At 39.7% G+C, this 18354-nt stretch overlaps 1 protein-coding gene across 15 annotated transcripts in view; it reads right to left on the bottom strand.

Moving 5' to 3' along the window:
* Window positions 1–18354, bottom strand: part of RABGAP1L (RAB GTPase activating protein 1 like) — a 567720-nt gene that overhangs the window by 431910 nt on the left and 117456 nt on the right. For all 15 annotated transcript variants that reach the window (XM_050963018.1, XM_050963014.1, XM_050963022.1 and 12 more), the window contains 3 exons: window positions 17848–17950; window positions 16664–16830; window positions 9972–10116 (listed from right to left, as the gene is read on the bottom strand). In XM_050963018.1, coding sequence (XP_050818975.1) covers window positions 9972–10116; window positions 16664–16830; window positions 17848–17950 — 415 coding nt within the window. The remainder of the gene's footprint in view (window positions 1–9971; window positions 10117–16663; window positions 16831–17847; window positions 17951–18354) is intronic.

Below are 18354 nucleotides of genomic sequence, written 5' to 3'. Positions count from 1 at the left end.
GGTCCAGGGGTGACAGTGGGTCAAAAACTAAATATGACTGAGTCACAGTGTAATATTGTTCTAAAAAAAGCAAATGTTCTGGGATGTGTTGGCAGAAGTGTTGCACACAAGACAAGAAGTAATTCTTCTACTCTACTCAGCACTGATAAGGACTCAACTGGAGAACTGTGTCCAGTTCTGGAAAGACGTGTACAGAGGAGGAGCAACAAAAATGATGAAAGGCCTGGAAAACATGACCTGTGAGGAAACATTGAAAAACTGGTTTTGTTCAGCTGGAGAAGACTAAGCAGGGGGCCTGATGATAATAGTCTTTAATTATGTAAAGCCTGTTATAAAGAGAAGTGTGATAAATTGGTCTCTTTATCCACTGAGGACAGGACAAGAAAGTAATGGGATTAAATTGGAGCAAGGGAGATTTAGGTTAGCCATTACAAAAAACTTCCTAACTATATGGATGGTTAAACTTCAGAACAAATCAACTAGGGAGGTTGTGGACTCTCCATCTTTGGAGATTTTTAAGAACAAGTTAGACAAACACCTGTGAAGGATGGTCTAGATAATCCTTAGTCCTGGCCTGAGTACAGGGGGCTGGATTAGATGACCAATTAAAGTCCCTTCCAGTCCTACATTTCTATGATTCTATTCCATAATTACATTCATGACTCATGTCTCATGACTACAGCTGTGACAATGGCTCTAGAGGCAGTATCAGCAGCATCTACTGTCACTTGAAGTGACATCTTGGCCACCAAACTGCCTCCATTAGTAAGGGCTTGGAACTGGGCCCAAGTTTCCCGGGGAAGTCTGTTTTTAGTCTGAAAATTTGGCATTATTCAGAAAATCATATTTTGCTAACAATGCCTCATAGTTAGCAGCTCTGAATTGGAGACTAGCCAATGACACGTTCCTACCCGAAAGATCGAGATGTTTGCACCCTTGTCAGTTGGTGTAGTCTTAGAGCAGTCTGGTCCTTTGTGCAGCCACTTGAACCACTAAGGAGTTGGGAACTTAACGAGCAGAAGAAACTTCTGACACTTCATCTGGCACAAAATATGATTTCTCAGCTCTCTGGGGTAGGGATGCACCAATCTGGTGGGTTCCAAAATGGTTGGTTAACTGCAAGGACCACCTTCAAAGGGCCAGAGGCCTGGAGAATGTCCAATAGGCCCTGTTGTGTGTCCTGAACCTCTTCAAGGAGATATCTGGAGCTCCATTGCCACATTCTGCAACAATTCCTGTACTGCTTTTGGTCATCAGAGAGGAGATGATGGAGCAACTGCCTCTTTCAATAAGACTGATATACCCACCAGAACAACTGGATCCAACTTGATCTCCTCTTAAATTCTGATGGAGCCAACTGGAATGGCTAGGAGAAGATAGTTGATGTGATTCCTGCAGAGATCCACAATGCCTACTATATGGATCCCACAGGCCCCAGTAACACCAGTATGGATCAGCCAGAAGGGGAAGAGCATAAGACATCTGATACCAGTGGTCCCTGGGGTAGCTGCATTTGGAAGCAGGCAGAGAGTTCCAATACCTTCTTTCGTCTCGTTTCCCTTGTGGGAGAAGGTGGGAGAGGGAGCCTCATCTGGAGTGTCAGTCACTTGATAAAATGATAGGCTCATGTTCTACCAGAAGTGCCAATGATACATAGGGAAGGATGTTCCAAGTTGTGGACATAGTAGGGAAAGACATTCTTCCCCACAAGGTGGTCTCCCCAGGTGTAGGTATGTTTCTAAATGAGCCACGCATGAGAGCAAAGGAGCTTGTGGGCAGGACGGAGTGAAGACATCCCCCCAGCGAGGGTAAAGGCTTCGGTCTTCCTTAGTGTTTTGAGGGCTCCTGAGGAGTGGCTCAGTGGATCCAGGTAATGCAAATGTCTTGTGTTTCAGAGATCTGGCATGGAGAACCAGAGGTGGATTAAGGTTTTGTGGGGCCCTGGGCCAGAGCACACCTTCTGCCTGCAGCACCACCACCGTTCCACCCACTGCCCCACACAGTCCTGCCCCCCCTCACCTAGGCCCTGAGACTTTAGCAGGGATCCAGATCTCCTCTAGTCCCAGGAACACAGCAGGGGTCAGGGCACTTGGGCTTCCTCCACTGCCCCGCATTTCTGCAGAGCCTGGGCAGGGAGCAGGCTGCTGCCCCTCCCCAGCCAGGATCTATCCCAGGCAGCTCTGCAGGCAGTGTTCCAGCATAGCTGGAGAGGCTCTAGCCCCAGCCCTTCCTCTCCGGCTCTGAGTCTGGCCCCATCCCTTCCTCTCTCCGTCTGGGCGGCTGCTGGGGAGCACTGGACTCTCCATGCCATTCCAGTCATTTAGCAGGGTTGAGGCATGGGGGCTTCTCTCGCTCATGCACCCGGCACGGCTGCCAGGAAGTGGGGTCGGGGCAATGTAGAGACTTCCCCTGCCCCACCCAGTGCTTGTCTGCTGGGGGTGGATTGCCCATTTTTTAAGGGTCTCCCAATTGGCCAGGGCCCCTGGGCACAGGTCCTGTGGGTCCAGCTGATAATCCACCACTGCGAGAACATCGGAGCCATCAGATGGGATCCCAGCATTGAAATCCTATGCAGAACTGTTGGGTACTGCTTATTAGGTTTGGAGGATGAAGCTGGACCAGTATGATTGGATCCTTCTTCCTTCACACCTGTCCTTCTAGGACAGAAGGTTTATGCAGACCTAATTCTTTAGAACCCATAGGTGAGGATTCACTTGACTTTGACATGATGGGGAGGAATCCTTTCTCTTAGAAGCAGATCTGGCCAGAGATCTGTCTTATGCCTATGTCCATGTCCCCCTCTCTTGTGGGAGGGTCTCTTAGACTTAAGAGCTTTTGCCTCAACTCTGGAGGTCATGCTCAGATGTCTGCTGCTCATAGTTTGAGGCCGTTGTACAGGGAAAGTCCCTCAAGCCTGAATCTGAATGAGATTTCATGTCCTGCTCCATGAGGTGCTTCTACAGAAAAAGCTCTTGTCCCTTATGAGTTTGGGGAGAGAAGGAGCAGCAGATGTTGCACTTGGTGGCAATAAGAGTCTTCCCAAGGCAATAAAGGCAGGGCTGGTGGCAGTTGCTGATGAAAAAGGAATTGGTGCAGGAGAGAATTCTTGAACACCGGAACTCTTGGCTCCCTGGGGTAGGAAGATCTAAACTAATTACACTAACTACAAAAATACTAAAAACCTAAACTATTTGCAACTATTTATAAATTATATTTACGGGTTCACAATAAAGAAAGATCAAAGTGGACAAGGAGGATTCTAACTCCATCCACGCGGTGGTAAGAAGGAACTGGAGAGGTGTCGGTTCACACTACCCTTTATAGTCTGTTTGGAGTATAAGGAGAGTAACTGCACATCCCAGAGCAATGGACACTGCTTACCAAAAAATTCTCAAGCCAGGCACATGGTACACATGCATACCCAAATGTGAAATACATATAGAGACCATCAATCAAAGAAGAACCCATAGAATCCCACCAAATACTCTAAATATCAGGATATCCATAGAGGGCCACGGTCATTCATAGAAAAGCCCTATGCTGCAAAGATCATCATACAGAACTTGCTGCAGATGGAAACTATCCCTTAGTGCTGAAGGGAGAGGGTATGTCACAGAGAAGGGAGAATCCACTCATATAATGCTTACCCAGTCCACCATAACTTGAACCTATTTGTCCTGTGGTTTTGGAAGAAGAAAGAATATGATGCTGCACAGAGCACCCATCCACCCCTGACCTGGATCACAAATGAGTTCTCACAGACAAATTTTCATGGGCTTGGGGAGACTTGAGTGCAGGAGAGAGAAGAAAGGACGTCATGCAGCTAGGACCCCAACTCCAAACTACTGTTACAAAATAATTCTGGAAGAGAGGCAGCCATAAAATTCCAAATTTCAACATTTGACATGAAAAATTCACATCATACAACTCTAAGTAGGTTTGCATCCTATGGAAATGCTTTGTATTAAATATTACCTTTTTTTAAACTGAGAATTCACACTTGAATCACTAACTTTACAGTATGACCATAAATCAAATTAAACTATCATGTGTTACATCATTCAGAGCAAGAAAAAAATGTAATATAATTGTACTGAATTTTTCACCAGTTAAAGAAGGGATTAGAAACTATCCAATAGCATAATAATATTGCTGCAGGAGTTGATTAAATGTATTTTTAATAACTGAAAGGTTAACTTGCAATGCAGTAAGAATGGTCTAATGTTAGAGAACAGAAAGTACAACCTGTAAAAATGAGATATTGACTCATCTCAGATGTAATTTTTTTTTAAGTGAAATGCTATGGATTTGCACTCATTAGAAGCTGCTGTATAAAAAAGTTAAATCTTGTGGGACTGCAACAAAGGTTTTAGTCTGATAGAGGATAATCTTGTCCTATGTTCAAACAGACTATCCTTATGAATTTAACATTTTTTATATTTTATTTTTATGACAATAATAGGAATTAAAAGGCAAAGCATATTTAAAGTTTTGTTTGGTTGAAGAAGGACCCAATAAAAGCAGTCTATTTTTGGGTTCTGATACAGTTCTTATGAATTAAATAAAATATCAGCTATTTTTAATTTGTATAAAAAAATGCAGAATTGACTACTTCCACCAACGGTTCTGATGTAATTTATTAGTTCTTATGTAATTTCCACAAAATAGAAATTCATTCTGAGATACTACTCTCCCCCACTAACTCTGCTTCTGTAACTCCTTGATTCTCTCATCCTCATTTCTCCTGCTCCAGAGGTTTTGACGCCCCAAGCAGAAAAAAAAAAAAAAAGCCGCGATCACGATCTGCGGGAGCTCTACTGCCGCCACTTCCCAAAGCATTTAAGTCCCATGAAACTTATCATAAGTTACTTAGGCACTTTTGAAAATGTTACCCATAAAAGTTCAAGATCTGTCCTCAAATTCAAAATGTCACACTTTTAGGGTTTTTATTCTTTCAGCGGCAATTCGGCGGCTGGTCCTTCGCTCTGAGAGGGACTGAGGGACCTGCAGCCGAATTGCCACAGTCACCCCAAGCACCTGCTTGCTGGGCTGGCACCTGGTGCTAGCCCGCCCAGAGACCATGGTGATGCCACTGAGGTTCTTTCCTCTTGCTGTTTCCTGTCCCTCCCCACTCCACAACTTTTCTTCTTTCAAAGTCAACTTCATAAATCTTTGCAGTGTTGTTGGAGCCACACTGGCCCCAGAGTATGAGACATACAAGGTGGGTGAGATAATATCTTTTATTGGATCAACTTTTGTTGGTGAAAGGTACAAGCTTTAGAGCCACCTAGAGCTCTTCTTCAAGTCTGGGGAAGGAAATCAGAGTGTCTGCGCTAAATACCAGTTGGGACAGACTAAATGAAGTGGGCAATTGGGGGATAGACCATTATGCATAAAAGGTTTGAAGTGGGCAATTAAGAGTAGAAGGCAATGTGATGTTTTACAAAATGTTAGATTGAGCCACAAAACCATGTCCCTGTTAAGTTCATGGCTTTTGTTGTCTATCAGAGTTTGAATTTAAGTTGCCAGACTTGCCTTTCAAAGAAATTGTACAGGTTTCCTTTGAGGACGAGTATTGAAAAATCAGATATGGAGTGATCGCTTTATGAAAACTGTTCATGCACAGGTGATGTGGTGTTTTTGCCTTACTATATTTTTTGTATTTTACCATACTGTGAGATGATGGTCAGATCATTTTACATTGCTCACTCTGTCCTTACCTACTCTCTCTTTCTGGGCCCTCCAATCCTTAACTCTCTCAGATTTCTCTGCAGCTTTCAGCCCCCTCCATCACTTTGATCTCCCTCTCATCTCTGAATTTCATGGCGTCTACATGTAACACCAACCTCTCCTCCACGTCTCATTCCTCATATGCTATTACTTTGTTCTTGTTTCTGGAGAGTGAAGCCACCTCAAAAGAGTCCGAGGACCAGGGGACTTCAAGAGGGAAGAAAAAAATGTGTAGCAGAAGTTCTACCTCTATTCCTCAGCTTGTGAGCAAAAAAAATTAAACTTCGCCTGCCTAGTAAGATCCACGTACGTTTAATCACATTCCAATAGGGCTCCGATAGCACAGTCCCTTCCTTCTGCACCAGCATCAGTGCAGAGACTCATGCTTTCATATCTGGGAGATGCCCAATTCAATTCCTGGTGTGTCAGCCATGGTAGAGGCCTAATCATTTTTAAGAAATCTGTTGCTATAGCAAAAGGCTGACTGTTCCTTAGTTTTCCATTCAGCATTGCATTTCAGGAAGTCATGAGAATGTTTTAGAAGATGACTGTCCTTTGAGTAGATACTTCTTCCTTATCAAGCTGCTGTCTCCAGGAGTGTTACCTGACTAATAAAGTGTTATTTATTTCTTCTTTTTTTTTTTTTTAAAGGAGGAATCACTTTTTGAAGACTATTCTTTGTCAATTTACAAAAATATAAAAGTTTACTTAGGAAAACAGTGTCATTAAAACTCTCTTATAGTTGGCTCTAAATAAATTCAACTTTTTGTATAATTTTGGCACATTTGTAAAGAACACATTTTATTTATCATTTATTTCCTACTTCTGAACTACTGTCCGAAAGCACTGAATATTAAGTATGATTTTATGTGGGCAACAGCAGGGAGCCCTAGTTTTTGAAATCATTCAAAACTGTATCAAGAGAAACCAAAAGCCATCATTGCAAAAACAGTTTCATGACTGGGAGATACAAAGGTAACAAGTTAATTCGCGAAATTATTTACACCTAGTTGCTGTATATCAACTTCATATCAAAAGAGCACTGAGCTGGTGGACTGATTCAGCAGAAACAAAAAACAGACCTAGTCATCAAGGACTGTCTTCATAGGGTAGCAAATATCATTAGAAATCAAAACAAATTAACTCAAAAATAATACCTTGCCCGTTCCCCTAATCAATCCAGTCTTAGGACCTCAAGCGTGGAACCCTGCCTTTCCACTAACAGTCTCCAAGTATCTCCTAAGCAACCAATTTATATTCTTTCCCCCAAGTATCTGTGTAAAGGAGGAGGAAACTGAGGTTAACATCTTTTACAATTCGGTGACCTTACACCAGGACCAATTCTGGCAAACTATAGAACCCACAGTGGAAGGAAAAACAGGGAGAACCAGTTCAGCTGCAACCATTGCAACAGTAATGAGCAAAAGTTTACTTTTTTGCCATAGTTCAGTGCCTACTTATTCTTCATTCCTCCATTACACACTATAAGGAGTGAATGTGAGAAACCCTGTGCTGTACTTCTTATGCTTGAAAACTGTGTCCATCCCCAGGTACCTTCCAGCTTTCCAAAAAGCAGATCTGCTCTGTTCTAAGTAGTAGTTCTCAGGAAGTTTGGCCAAGTATGTGAGGAAACAGCAGCATGGGGGAGATACTTGAACTTCAAGTTTGGGTCTTAGATGACCAGAAGAGGTGAATTGTCTTTTCCTCACTAGCTACCAGCTGCCTGACTTCATTTCATGTTGCCCCTCACAGGGGTCTTTTAAGTCTCCACCCTCCTAGCTATTTCATATTCTCCTTTTTCTAGAGGATGCCTCCAGACCCCCACTTTCAGGTGCTTCATGCTCCCTCCATCTAGGTGCATCCTCTAGGGTTCTTTCCTGGTCACTGATGGCTCTTTGTCTGGGCACTTCTGTCAGGGTAAATTTAAATGGGGGGAGAAATGAAAAAATGATTACAAAGGAGGCCTCTACGAGTGTGCTTGAACCAGCTATGCCTTGCACCTTGACAAAATTCAAAATTATATGTTAATAATTCACTCTCCCACTACTTTACCATGCATTATGAACATGAGCACAGATACCCTAATACATTTCACTTGAGACCTCTTCCAACAACATGTAAGAGAAAGTTTAGTCAATATACACCTGGATCTCTTTTTAGTTAAATTATAGTCTGAATTAAGCAACCCTGTTAGCAAGGTAAGGCAATTTAGTGCGGAGGTTCAATGCATTCTTTTGCTTTGACAAGCAAACTGTTAATACTAATTAAATAAGACTAAGCAGGGGAACATTTCTGTGCCACCTCCAGCTCCCAGGTTTGATGACTGAGCTGACAGAAATATGAGCTGCAGCGCTAGTGATAAAATGTAATGAAAATGTATGTTAGGTTGATATGAAAAATTCCAAAATGACCGCTATATGATTTTGCAGAGATCTTTAAAAAAGACAAACTGGAAGTTAGTGTCATGAAACCAAGGCACCAGTAAGAACAAAGGTATGGTTTATTTATTAGAAAAACACAATCCCAATTTTCTATAAGGTCTTGCTCTTATAACACAATGAAATGTATTTCCCATTCACATTAAAATGCTAATGACCTTAAAACCAGGATGGGAAGAAAATCCACATATCTGCCAATAGAACAGCAGCACAAAAGTCCTACTGAACCACTCTCTTCATATATGGACTGAAAGACTATTCTGTCTTATTTCTTAAAGTGACATTTCCATTCCTAATCATGGCATGAGTCATCTAGCTCACAAAGGACCACAGGATGCTTAGTCCTGGGGTTGGCAGAAATTGAGATAGCTGCAAAGGGTAAGCAAGCAAGATGAGGATGCAAATAAGGCATCATACACTTTTATGGAATTATATAAATAAATAATATTGCAGGTTTCAAATGTCATACAATGAATCATGAGGAAAATGATGGAGCTAATGGAGTGGGGAACAGCACTTCACAAAGAATAAAGAACAACCCCTCAGAATCCATACATGGATGAACTAACTGTTAGCCAATGAGGTGGAAAGTCCCTACAACATATAATATATGCCATAGCCAGGACCAGGTTAAAAAAAAAGGGGTGGGGACGGGGGGAGAATATGGACCCAGGTATTTTTGGCCCCTGACCCTAAACAGAAATTAAACAAACAAATAAATCTTAGTTCAAGATCTAAACTACAATTATTATTATTTTTTGGAATTTTAAACTATTATATTTTTCCATCATAATAATTAATAATCTGCAAAAGAAGGTACACAAGAACGGCAATGTATGTAGAACAACTGGCAGTGATTCATTTAATCTGCACATCTAGCAGGATGGATAACTTCTAGGCAAGTACTCTAAATGCAGTTTCCATGAGAACAGTGTTACATCGTAATGACATTTTAAAATGAGGATTATTTCCTTTGTAAGTATTTTGAATTTAACATATGGAAACTAATATTAAGTTTAACTTACCACTTTATTTTTCCTGCTATGCAAACCTCTATACTATTTCCTCTATATTTAAATAAAACTGTTTTACACAACATCAAGAGGGTAAGATCTAGAGAATATTTATTCTCTAATAGCACAGTGTTCATTAAATTCTGGAACAATCACTTGTTATTCTCAATAATAGTCACTGGAAAAAAAGGAATAAATAGTGCAACGGTAATTATTGAAGCCTGCTCCATCAAACAAGCTGCTGAAAGGACACTTACTATACATTTAAAATATATTCAGGATAGATTGCTAGCATGAAGAAAAAAATCCATAAAATTTTTAAGTTACAGAAAAATGATCCACAGGCACCAGGGATTGAGTCAGAAAGCATTACTACTGTAAACAGTGAAGAGCTTCCTGGCATCACTGTTAATTACGAAAGCTCTTTCTAGAGAATAACGGATGCTGATTGGAAGAAAAACCCTTTAACAGAAGCTTGCTATCTTGCTAGCCTAACAGGTGAGGAGGAATGGTAAGTTTTGGCGTACAGTGCTGTATGGATGCACCCTGTCTGCTGCTACATCTGGATAAAACAGCCTAGATAGGACAGTCTAAAAGTGTCGGACACTATTGCTGGTAATGAAGATGCACTAATTGTGAATGACAGGTGATTTGGGGGGCGGGGGGGGGAGGTATCATAATACATCTCTGATGGACACAAATAGGAAGAAAACTATGGGAATAAAAGGCAGAAAAAGTATTTTAAAAACCCAGCATATACGGGAACCGTACATGTTCATTTTACTCTTACCTTCTTCAGCCTCATCTTCCTGTGGCGATAGTGGACCCCCTCTACTTGTTGGACTGACTGATTCATCATCTCTCTCAGACTCCCGCTGCAGACTTACAACTTCATAAATTGCATCTCCAGCATTTGTGTGGCTTTTCCCTTCAGACTAAAAATAAGGAAATGAAATGAGTTTTGATGTTAGGCTCTTGCTATTCATCAACTCCATGTTTCTTCTGGTTTCTTCAACTAGGATTAAACCAAGGACTGATACAGTAATCTGGGGGCAAGACGAAGACTCCATCCAATTTCAATGGAAATTACACATGTGGATTGAGATTAGTATATGACATTGCTGAACGTAATTTGAGGAAGATGAAAAACAGCAATGAAAACAGGTAGAACAATAATTATTGTTAAATATTCTCCCGCAACAACCTTTATGTATTTGAGGAATTATAACACAAACTTTACAATTTAAATTTAACAAACTGAGACAGGGAGAGGACTGCTCTAAGAAAAAATTGCAAAGAACAGACAGGAAAAATATTGTGATAATAAAAATAAGTACCAAACATTTTTGAGAAACCAAGTTTTTTAGGCATTTTGGAGAATGCTGAGAGTTGGCAGTAGGTAGCACGTTCCACACCATAAAGATTATAACACCCACTGCATAAGCAACGGGCTAAGAAAGGATCCTTAGAAGTAGACTGTGTATAGTGCACATATTCACCTGTGCTCCAGGGACCACGATATCTTCCATTTAATCCCAGGAGCACTTTAGGATTTGTAACCAGTGTATTTACTTTTTACCAGTAGCTGAAATTAGTTGGAATGCCTGAGCTCAATATCTCTAGTTATAACAATTTGGGGAACAAGGCACTCGACTCTCAAAAGTAGCTTCATACTTGACTGTGCCAGAGTTTGATAACTTTCAAGGCACACTGAAAGGAATGTACATTTTCTCACATACTTTATTTAGCATGGATGAGGTGTGACAAACAATCCATTAAAGACCCATCAAATTCTTTTGTTGATCAAAACAACTTGTACTTCATATTTTTAAAAATGTAACGTACCTAAATCTTGAGCACTGGATAAATGAATTTTACAGAATTTTATAGAAGAAAAAAGATCAATACAATAGCTCTTTAGTTTGTCCACATTAAATCTTGGAAGAGAAGAGAACCAGACAACAGGACTGTTTCTAGATGTCTCCTCTCCAACATGTGCCCCAGCTGCTTTGCTTCCCAGAAATCACAGAACAGTATATACATCTCTCCTTACTGCCCACTCTCACTTTAAAAAGATTCTTCTCTGATGTACTCAACATTATTCAAAAAGTACAGTGATTTGTATATTTTCATATGGTTGTACAATAATAAAGCCAAATAGCTGCTATTAAGTGAACTGGAGATAAAGTAAAGTCAAAAAGTACATTTTAAGACCAGTTATTTTTTTCAGCCTGCTTCATTCTGTGCAAACCTTACATAATCAGAGTTAAAATAAAGTCATTTTTCAAACAGGCTAATACTGTCAAGTCAGCCTCAAAAATCAAATGAAAGTAGTCTTATGGAGGTGGTGTTAAATTTATCTCAGAAGCATAGTGTTAACCATGTGAGAAAAAAGGAATATCCAATACAGGATATGTGAAAGAAAAAATTACCAAGGATTGGAATAAGATATTACTGTTTCCTCTGTCAGAAAAAAAAATAAGAGTGATATATGAGAAACTACTGTGTAAAACCAAGGTACTGATCACTTGTCACTTACGAGCCCCTGGAACCTTTAATTTTTTTTTTTTTTTAAAAGAAGGGGGAGGGCAGAACACTAACTCCAACTTGCTGGCCAATTTCCACCCACAGTAATTAACATCTTCCACTCTAAATACCTTCTGTAGTTTCAGTTCCAGTTGGTGGAACTGTTCCATGGGGTAGTGTAAATTGGGACTGTCTGCGGTTGGACAAAATCAAGCATTTCCCCCCTACTCTGATCAGTCCATCACACCTGTTTCTATTATAACCATTCCATGTTGGGAAAAAGCAAGGCATGGCTCCTCTTCTCTCTATCCAAGTATCAGACAATTTTCCATACAGTTCTGGAAGTGAGAGATGAAATCTGGGCTACAGTTTATAATTTAGATCCATTAGTCTTGTAATTAGTAAATTATAGCAGGGAGAAATTTGGTCCATTTTCAACGCATACATGTTTCACCTTCCACGATGTCAGTATCAAGTAATTGCAAGGCCCCTGGTCAAGCAATTATGTCGACTCTGATAATCTCATCATTTATCAAAGTCTCAGACATTCCTTTTGGAGATATAAAGAGGGGTGTTATTGAGAACATTGCAGTAGTACAGCTTTAGCATTACTCTGAGAACTTGGGATAGTATTCAGAAATCTGTTTAAATGTCCTTTTTCATTTTTTAAAAATGTGTTTATCTGAAACTCAAGACACATATAAACAAACATTTTAAAAATACATTAGAAACATAAGATTAGCCCACTCCAACATTTTGGACTCTTCTAACCACCAAAAATGCCCCCTCAATCTACTTCCCACTGATACCCTTAAAATCACCTCAAAAAAAGGCAAAGGTTTCATTGAAACATGCCCTGCTGACTCAAGTTTACTTGGACCAAGAAAGAAGCTGTATTTTAAGATAAGTATCAAGCAAATTAAATAAAAAGGATTATAGTGTGCGCGCTTTAAAATTGGAAAGGGCAGCAGTCTTCCACATTTTCACATACTTGTTTTTTTTTATAAATTCTACTGTATTTCACTTATCTCTATTGTAAAACTGAAGAGCAGGAGTGCCAAAGAAAACAGCTTGCATGAGACTGATTTAGTCAGGTGGGCATTTAGTGTAGTCTGTGCCTTTACTTCACAGTAAAAACATCACTAGCTGTTCAGCATTAATTGTTTTATCCCTCAGTAAGGCGACAATTGTCATTCTAGTTTAGGATCAGCAAAATTAAGTCAGTCCTATTCATTTAAGTCAACCACAGGGGTTGTGGTTCCACTGAAGTACAACACAAATTAGAAGATCAGATTCCACTTTTCAGATCTTGAACGAATATCAATATAATGTGTAAGTCTCTAGAGAAAATGGATCAATGTTTATTGCAGGAGTATGAAACTCTACATAATTCCAGAATGAACTGAATAATAACGGGAAGCTGCAAGTAATTGTGTGTCAGCCATGAGAGAAGAACCATTGGGAGGACCTTTGGATTCTAATCTACTGAACATTATTTAATAAATCTTACACATATTTAGGCTTGGTTTACACTGAAGGGGTGAAGGTGGGGAGGGGGAGGATTGATCTAAGATACGTAACTTCAGCTACATGAATAACGTAGTTGAAGTCGATGTACTTAGATCTACTCACCGCGGTGTCTTCATTGAGGTGAGTCAACTGCTGCCACTCCCCCGTCAACTCCACCTGCACCTCTCATGCCAGTGGAATACAGGAGTTGATGAGAGAGTGCTCGGGGGGAGGGTTGATTTATCACTTCTAGACTAGACGTGATAATCAACCCCCGCTGGATCGATCACTACCAGGCGATTTGGCAGGTAGTATAGACATATCCTAAGAAGCATATGCACCCTTCCACTGCATGGCAAGGACGGATGCAAAATCATGTTAATCACACACACAGAGTCCTGGGAAAGCCACACAGAGGGAATATGCAGTATGCTCTATCTTGGGTCCACCTCCCCTAGGTTGAACTACACAGTCCTTTCATATAAATAATGTCAAACAGAGTTCTGGGAGTGCTAATGAAGTGAAATATTCAGGAGGAATTATAACTTGCACAGAAATCTGTTGCGTGCTATTCTGAGGAAGTTAGGTGTCTTAATCAATATTATTAAAGCATTATATAATATTACAATCATCTATATTGTGATTTTAATTAATAATGATCATTTAATGCTTCAATTTATAACACTAATTCCCTCACTGCTCCTTCCACACACACCAGGGGGGCAGTGTAGATGACATCACATTAAATATCATGATTGTAAACAAATGCTATAAGTCCGATTACTAAGATGGGTGAACCTGAGTGCCTGGGATTGAACGAGGATATTGAAGTAAGAGGCATTACAGAAACTTGGTGGAACAATACTAATCCACATGACACTAATACTTGGGCACAAAATATGTAAGAATTCCAGTAGATTGTCACCACCTGTGAGAGAAACAGTCATATATAGTAAAAAACTTATATATTTCAAACTTTACTATCAAATCTCTATGAATAGAAATTCCATACATGAATAATAAGAGTATAGTAGAAGAAATATACTACCGATCACCTGACCAGGGTGGTGACAGTGATTGTGAAATATTCAGGGAATTTATAGAGGCTACAAAAACAGAAAACCCAACAATAATGAGGGATTTCAACTATCCCCGAACTGACTGGGTATGTGTCACCTCAAGACAGGGATGCAGACAGAAAAATGTCTGGATATCATAAATGACTGCTGTGACATTCTGTACCCTCGGGGAACACCCTGTAATCCCCCATATTCCTCATCTGTATATAATTGTGATATTATATATAAAGCATGCCTTGTAAGCTATCAAAGGAAAGGTTATGATCTGCTGAAAGTCATTTTTCTATCCATATATGTACATCATTAATGCATATGAAGTAGGGCTGTCAAGCAATTAAAAAAATTAATTGTGATTAATCGTGCTGTTAAACAATACAATACCATTTATTTTAAATATTTCTGATGTTTACTACATTTTCAAATATATTAATTTCAATTACAACACAGAATGTGCACAGTGCTCACTTTATTTATTTTTACTACAAATATTTGCACTGTAAAAAAACAAAAAAATTATTTTTCAATCCACCTCACACAAGTACTGTAGTGCAATCTCTCTATCATGAAAGTTGAACTTACAAATATAAAATTATGTACAAAAAAATTAGCATTCAAAAATAAAACAATGTAAAACTTTACAGCCTACAAGTTCACTCAGGACTACTACTTGGTCAGCCAATCACTCAGACAAACCATGTTGGTTACAATTTGCAGGAGATAAAGCTGCCTGCTTCTTGTTTACAATGTCATCTGAAAGTGAGAACAGGCGTTTGCATGGCACTGTTGTAGCCGGCATTGCAAGATACTTACATGCAGATGCGTTAAAGATTCACATGTCCCTTCATGCGTCAATCACCATTCTAGAGGACATGCTTCCATGCGGATGATGAGTTCTGCTTGTTAACAATCAAAGGCAGTGCGAACAGACGCATGTTCATTTTCATCATCTGAGTCAGATGCCACCACCAGAAGGTTGATTTTCTTTTTTGGCCGTTTGGGTTCTGTAGTTTCCGCATCAGAGTGTTGCTCTTTTAAGACTTCTGAAAGCATGCTCCACACCTCGTCCCTCTCAGATTTTGGACAGCACTTCAGATTCTTAAACCCTGGGTTGAGTTCTGTAGCTATTTTTAGAAATTTCACATTGGTACCTTCTTTGCATTTTGTCAAATCTGCTGTGAAAGTGTTCTTAAAATGAACATGTGCTGGCTCATCGTCCAAGACTGCCATAACATAAAATATATGCAGAATGAGGGTAAAACAGAGCAGGAGACATACAATTCTCCCCCCACGGAGTACAGTCACAAATTTAATTGATGCATTCTTTTTTTTAATGAGCATCATCCGCATGGAAGCATGTCCTCTGGAATCGTGGCCGAAGCATGGAAGGGGAATATGAATGTTTAGCATATCTGGCATGTGAATACCTTGCAACGCCGGGTACAGAAGTGCCATGTGAATGCCTGTTCTCATTTCAGGTGACACTGTAAATAAAAAGCAGGCAGCAGTATCCCCCATCAATGTAAACACACTTGTTTATCTTAAACAATGAGGAGTCCAGTGGAACCTTAAAGACTAACAGATTTATTTGAGCATAAATGACATAAATGACACTGTATAAAATAATCTGAAGAATAAATGATGCTGTAATGAACTACAGTACTAGAGTGAGCTGTTGATATTTAAATATATAAAGATGCCTGGGTTGCTTTAATGTTAGAGCTACATTATTGTAAGTATACGTAGACATTTACCACTGCATCAGTGAGCAATGTAGGACTAGACAGGAAGCTTCCAATTTAAGCATTTATAAAATGTGCAAAGCCAGGGAATACAAACTCAAATGCCTAGAGATGAATAATGGTCCTTTCACTGACTAGCATGAAAAGGAATATTTGAGATTAGGCAAAGTGCATTTGTAATCAAGTTGGACCTGTGAACTCCAAAACATTTTAACAAAACAAATTAAATTCATAACTTATTTATTTTGTGTGTGTACATATAAATAAAACTAGATAAAAGATAACACGATAAAATTAAGACTTTCAAAGGATTGACTTTTCTTCATTTTCAAACGCTATTCTTTATCGCCATTACAGAGGTGGTGCTAGCCCACTGGAGGCCCTAAGCATGAATACTGTCATCCCCTCCCACCCCCAAACACAAAAAGTGAATGGGGGCCCCCTTTAGCTGCTTGGGGCCCTAAGCAATTGCTTAGTCTGTTTATGCCGAGAGCCGGCTCTGCACCATTATCAGTGGCCTTGGAAACATTGACAGAAACAAATAATTAAAAAAGGTAGACCTAATGCTCAGAAAGTCAATTTTTCCGAAAGAAAGGCAATTTTATTGTTATTAGAAAACACTGCTGTACCTGTTTTAGCTTCATGTAGAAAGTTTCTGTGAAGGTTTTTCTGCTGAAATACCAGAAACGCTCATTAGCTGGGTACACGCGAACAACAGTCTCCAGCAAAAAGCGGACTGGCTCTACCACTTCAGTGACCACCATATCCACTGCCACAGTCATGTACACACGTTTATCTGGAACATAAAAATAAATTCACATTCACAAAAGCAGTCTGTCCCAAAAAGATCCAATTTCTCAAGGTACTGAGTAGTATAAAAAAACACCACAGAAACAGATGGCTATTTAGGTCCAAATCCCTTCCTATTAAATTCATCTATTGATTCGGCAGCACATATTTCATTTCTGTTTTCGATCTTGCATATCCACATAGAATGAAATGCACAATAGCCAATGTGATATTCTCCTTTAATACCAAATAATTCTGGTAGCTCTGTCACACAAGTAAGCATTTGCAAGAATGGTGGCAAAATGTCCCGTATGAGGTGAGGAGGGGGAGGGAATGAAGAAACTGTGGACCAGAGCCATGGTCTGAGGTCAGATAACTGAAAAATTACACTAGATCAGGTCACAAATTTGAAGGTGTAATCTAATGCTGAAGGAATGAGCTGTATTAGAAGCCAGATACTCAAGTGTCAAGGCATCCCCTACATCATCCTCCATTTGTCCCAAGAACCTGGGTACAAAATGGATTAATGATGCCTATGCCTGGTAAGTTACAAATAAGACCCCCTAAGTACGTGATTTTACTGTTGCAGGAAACAGCTTTTAAAATAAGAGTTTTTAGTCCTAAGGGATAGGATACAGAGCCTCAGCCAATAACAAATGCACTCAACTGGGATAGTTATGTGATCAGACTAAGTTCCCTTGGGACTGAAAATTTTGATCCTGAGGGGAACATGCCTGTGACCTCACACACTGCTCTTCTACCGGATTCTGATCTGGCAGCAAGAGCATGTGCCAATATGAGCATTTCTTTATGTTATATGTGTTTATACAGTTCCTCGCACAGTGAGGTTGTGATACTGACTGAGGCCTTTGGGGTTACCATGATGTTAATATTAAACTGAAATATACAGCATGGTGTCAGAGAGACAAAGACAGAGAACATTTATTAAATGCGGTTAAGTATTCTTCACCATGCTAAATAATTACTAAGCAAGCAAAACAGCTTGTTAAAAAAAATCATTTACCTTTAGGTGTTTCCTCATTAAGTACAAGAAAAGTAGGTGCATTGGGATTCCACATTCCAGTAATAACATATGCTCTTCCATCACAGCTCTTTCCCATGGACTCCTAAGAATAAACACATGTATTATATGCATTACAGTGGCACCTAGAACCAATATCAGGGACTCAGTTGTGCTAGGAATTGTACAGTGAGATAATCCCCTGCTTCAAAGAGCTTCAGATCTAAACAGTGAAGATAGAAAAGTGGAAAAGAGATAGAACATACAAGCAAAGTAAACACAATAGCTTACAACATTTCATTTATTTTCATTTAGTTCAATAATTTTTGTTAGTATTTTATTTTGGGGGAGGGTGTTTCTGGCTTTATGTTTTACTGTTCTGGAGTGTGGGAACAGACAGACAAATGAAGAGAGAAGAGACAATGTAGGGAGTGATGAGGGGAAAGCAGGGAAAGCAGATATGGGGGACAGGGTCAGGAAAACTGACTGTGCAGGAGTAAAAAAGCCAAT

This window comes from Gopherus flavomarginatus, chromosome 7, assembly GCF_025201925.1.
Source record: "Gopherus flavomarginatus isolate rGopFla2 chromosome 7, rGopFla2.mat.asm, whole genome shotgun sequence".
Lineage (NCBI taxonomy): Eukaryota > Metazoa > Chordata > Testudines > Testudinidae > Gopherus > Gopherus flavomarginatus.
This window is presented reverse-complemented; position numbering and strand designations above follow the sequence as displayed.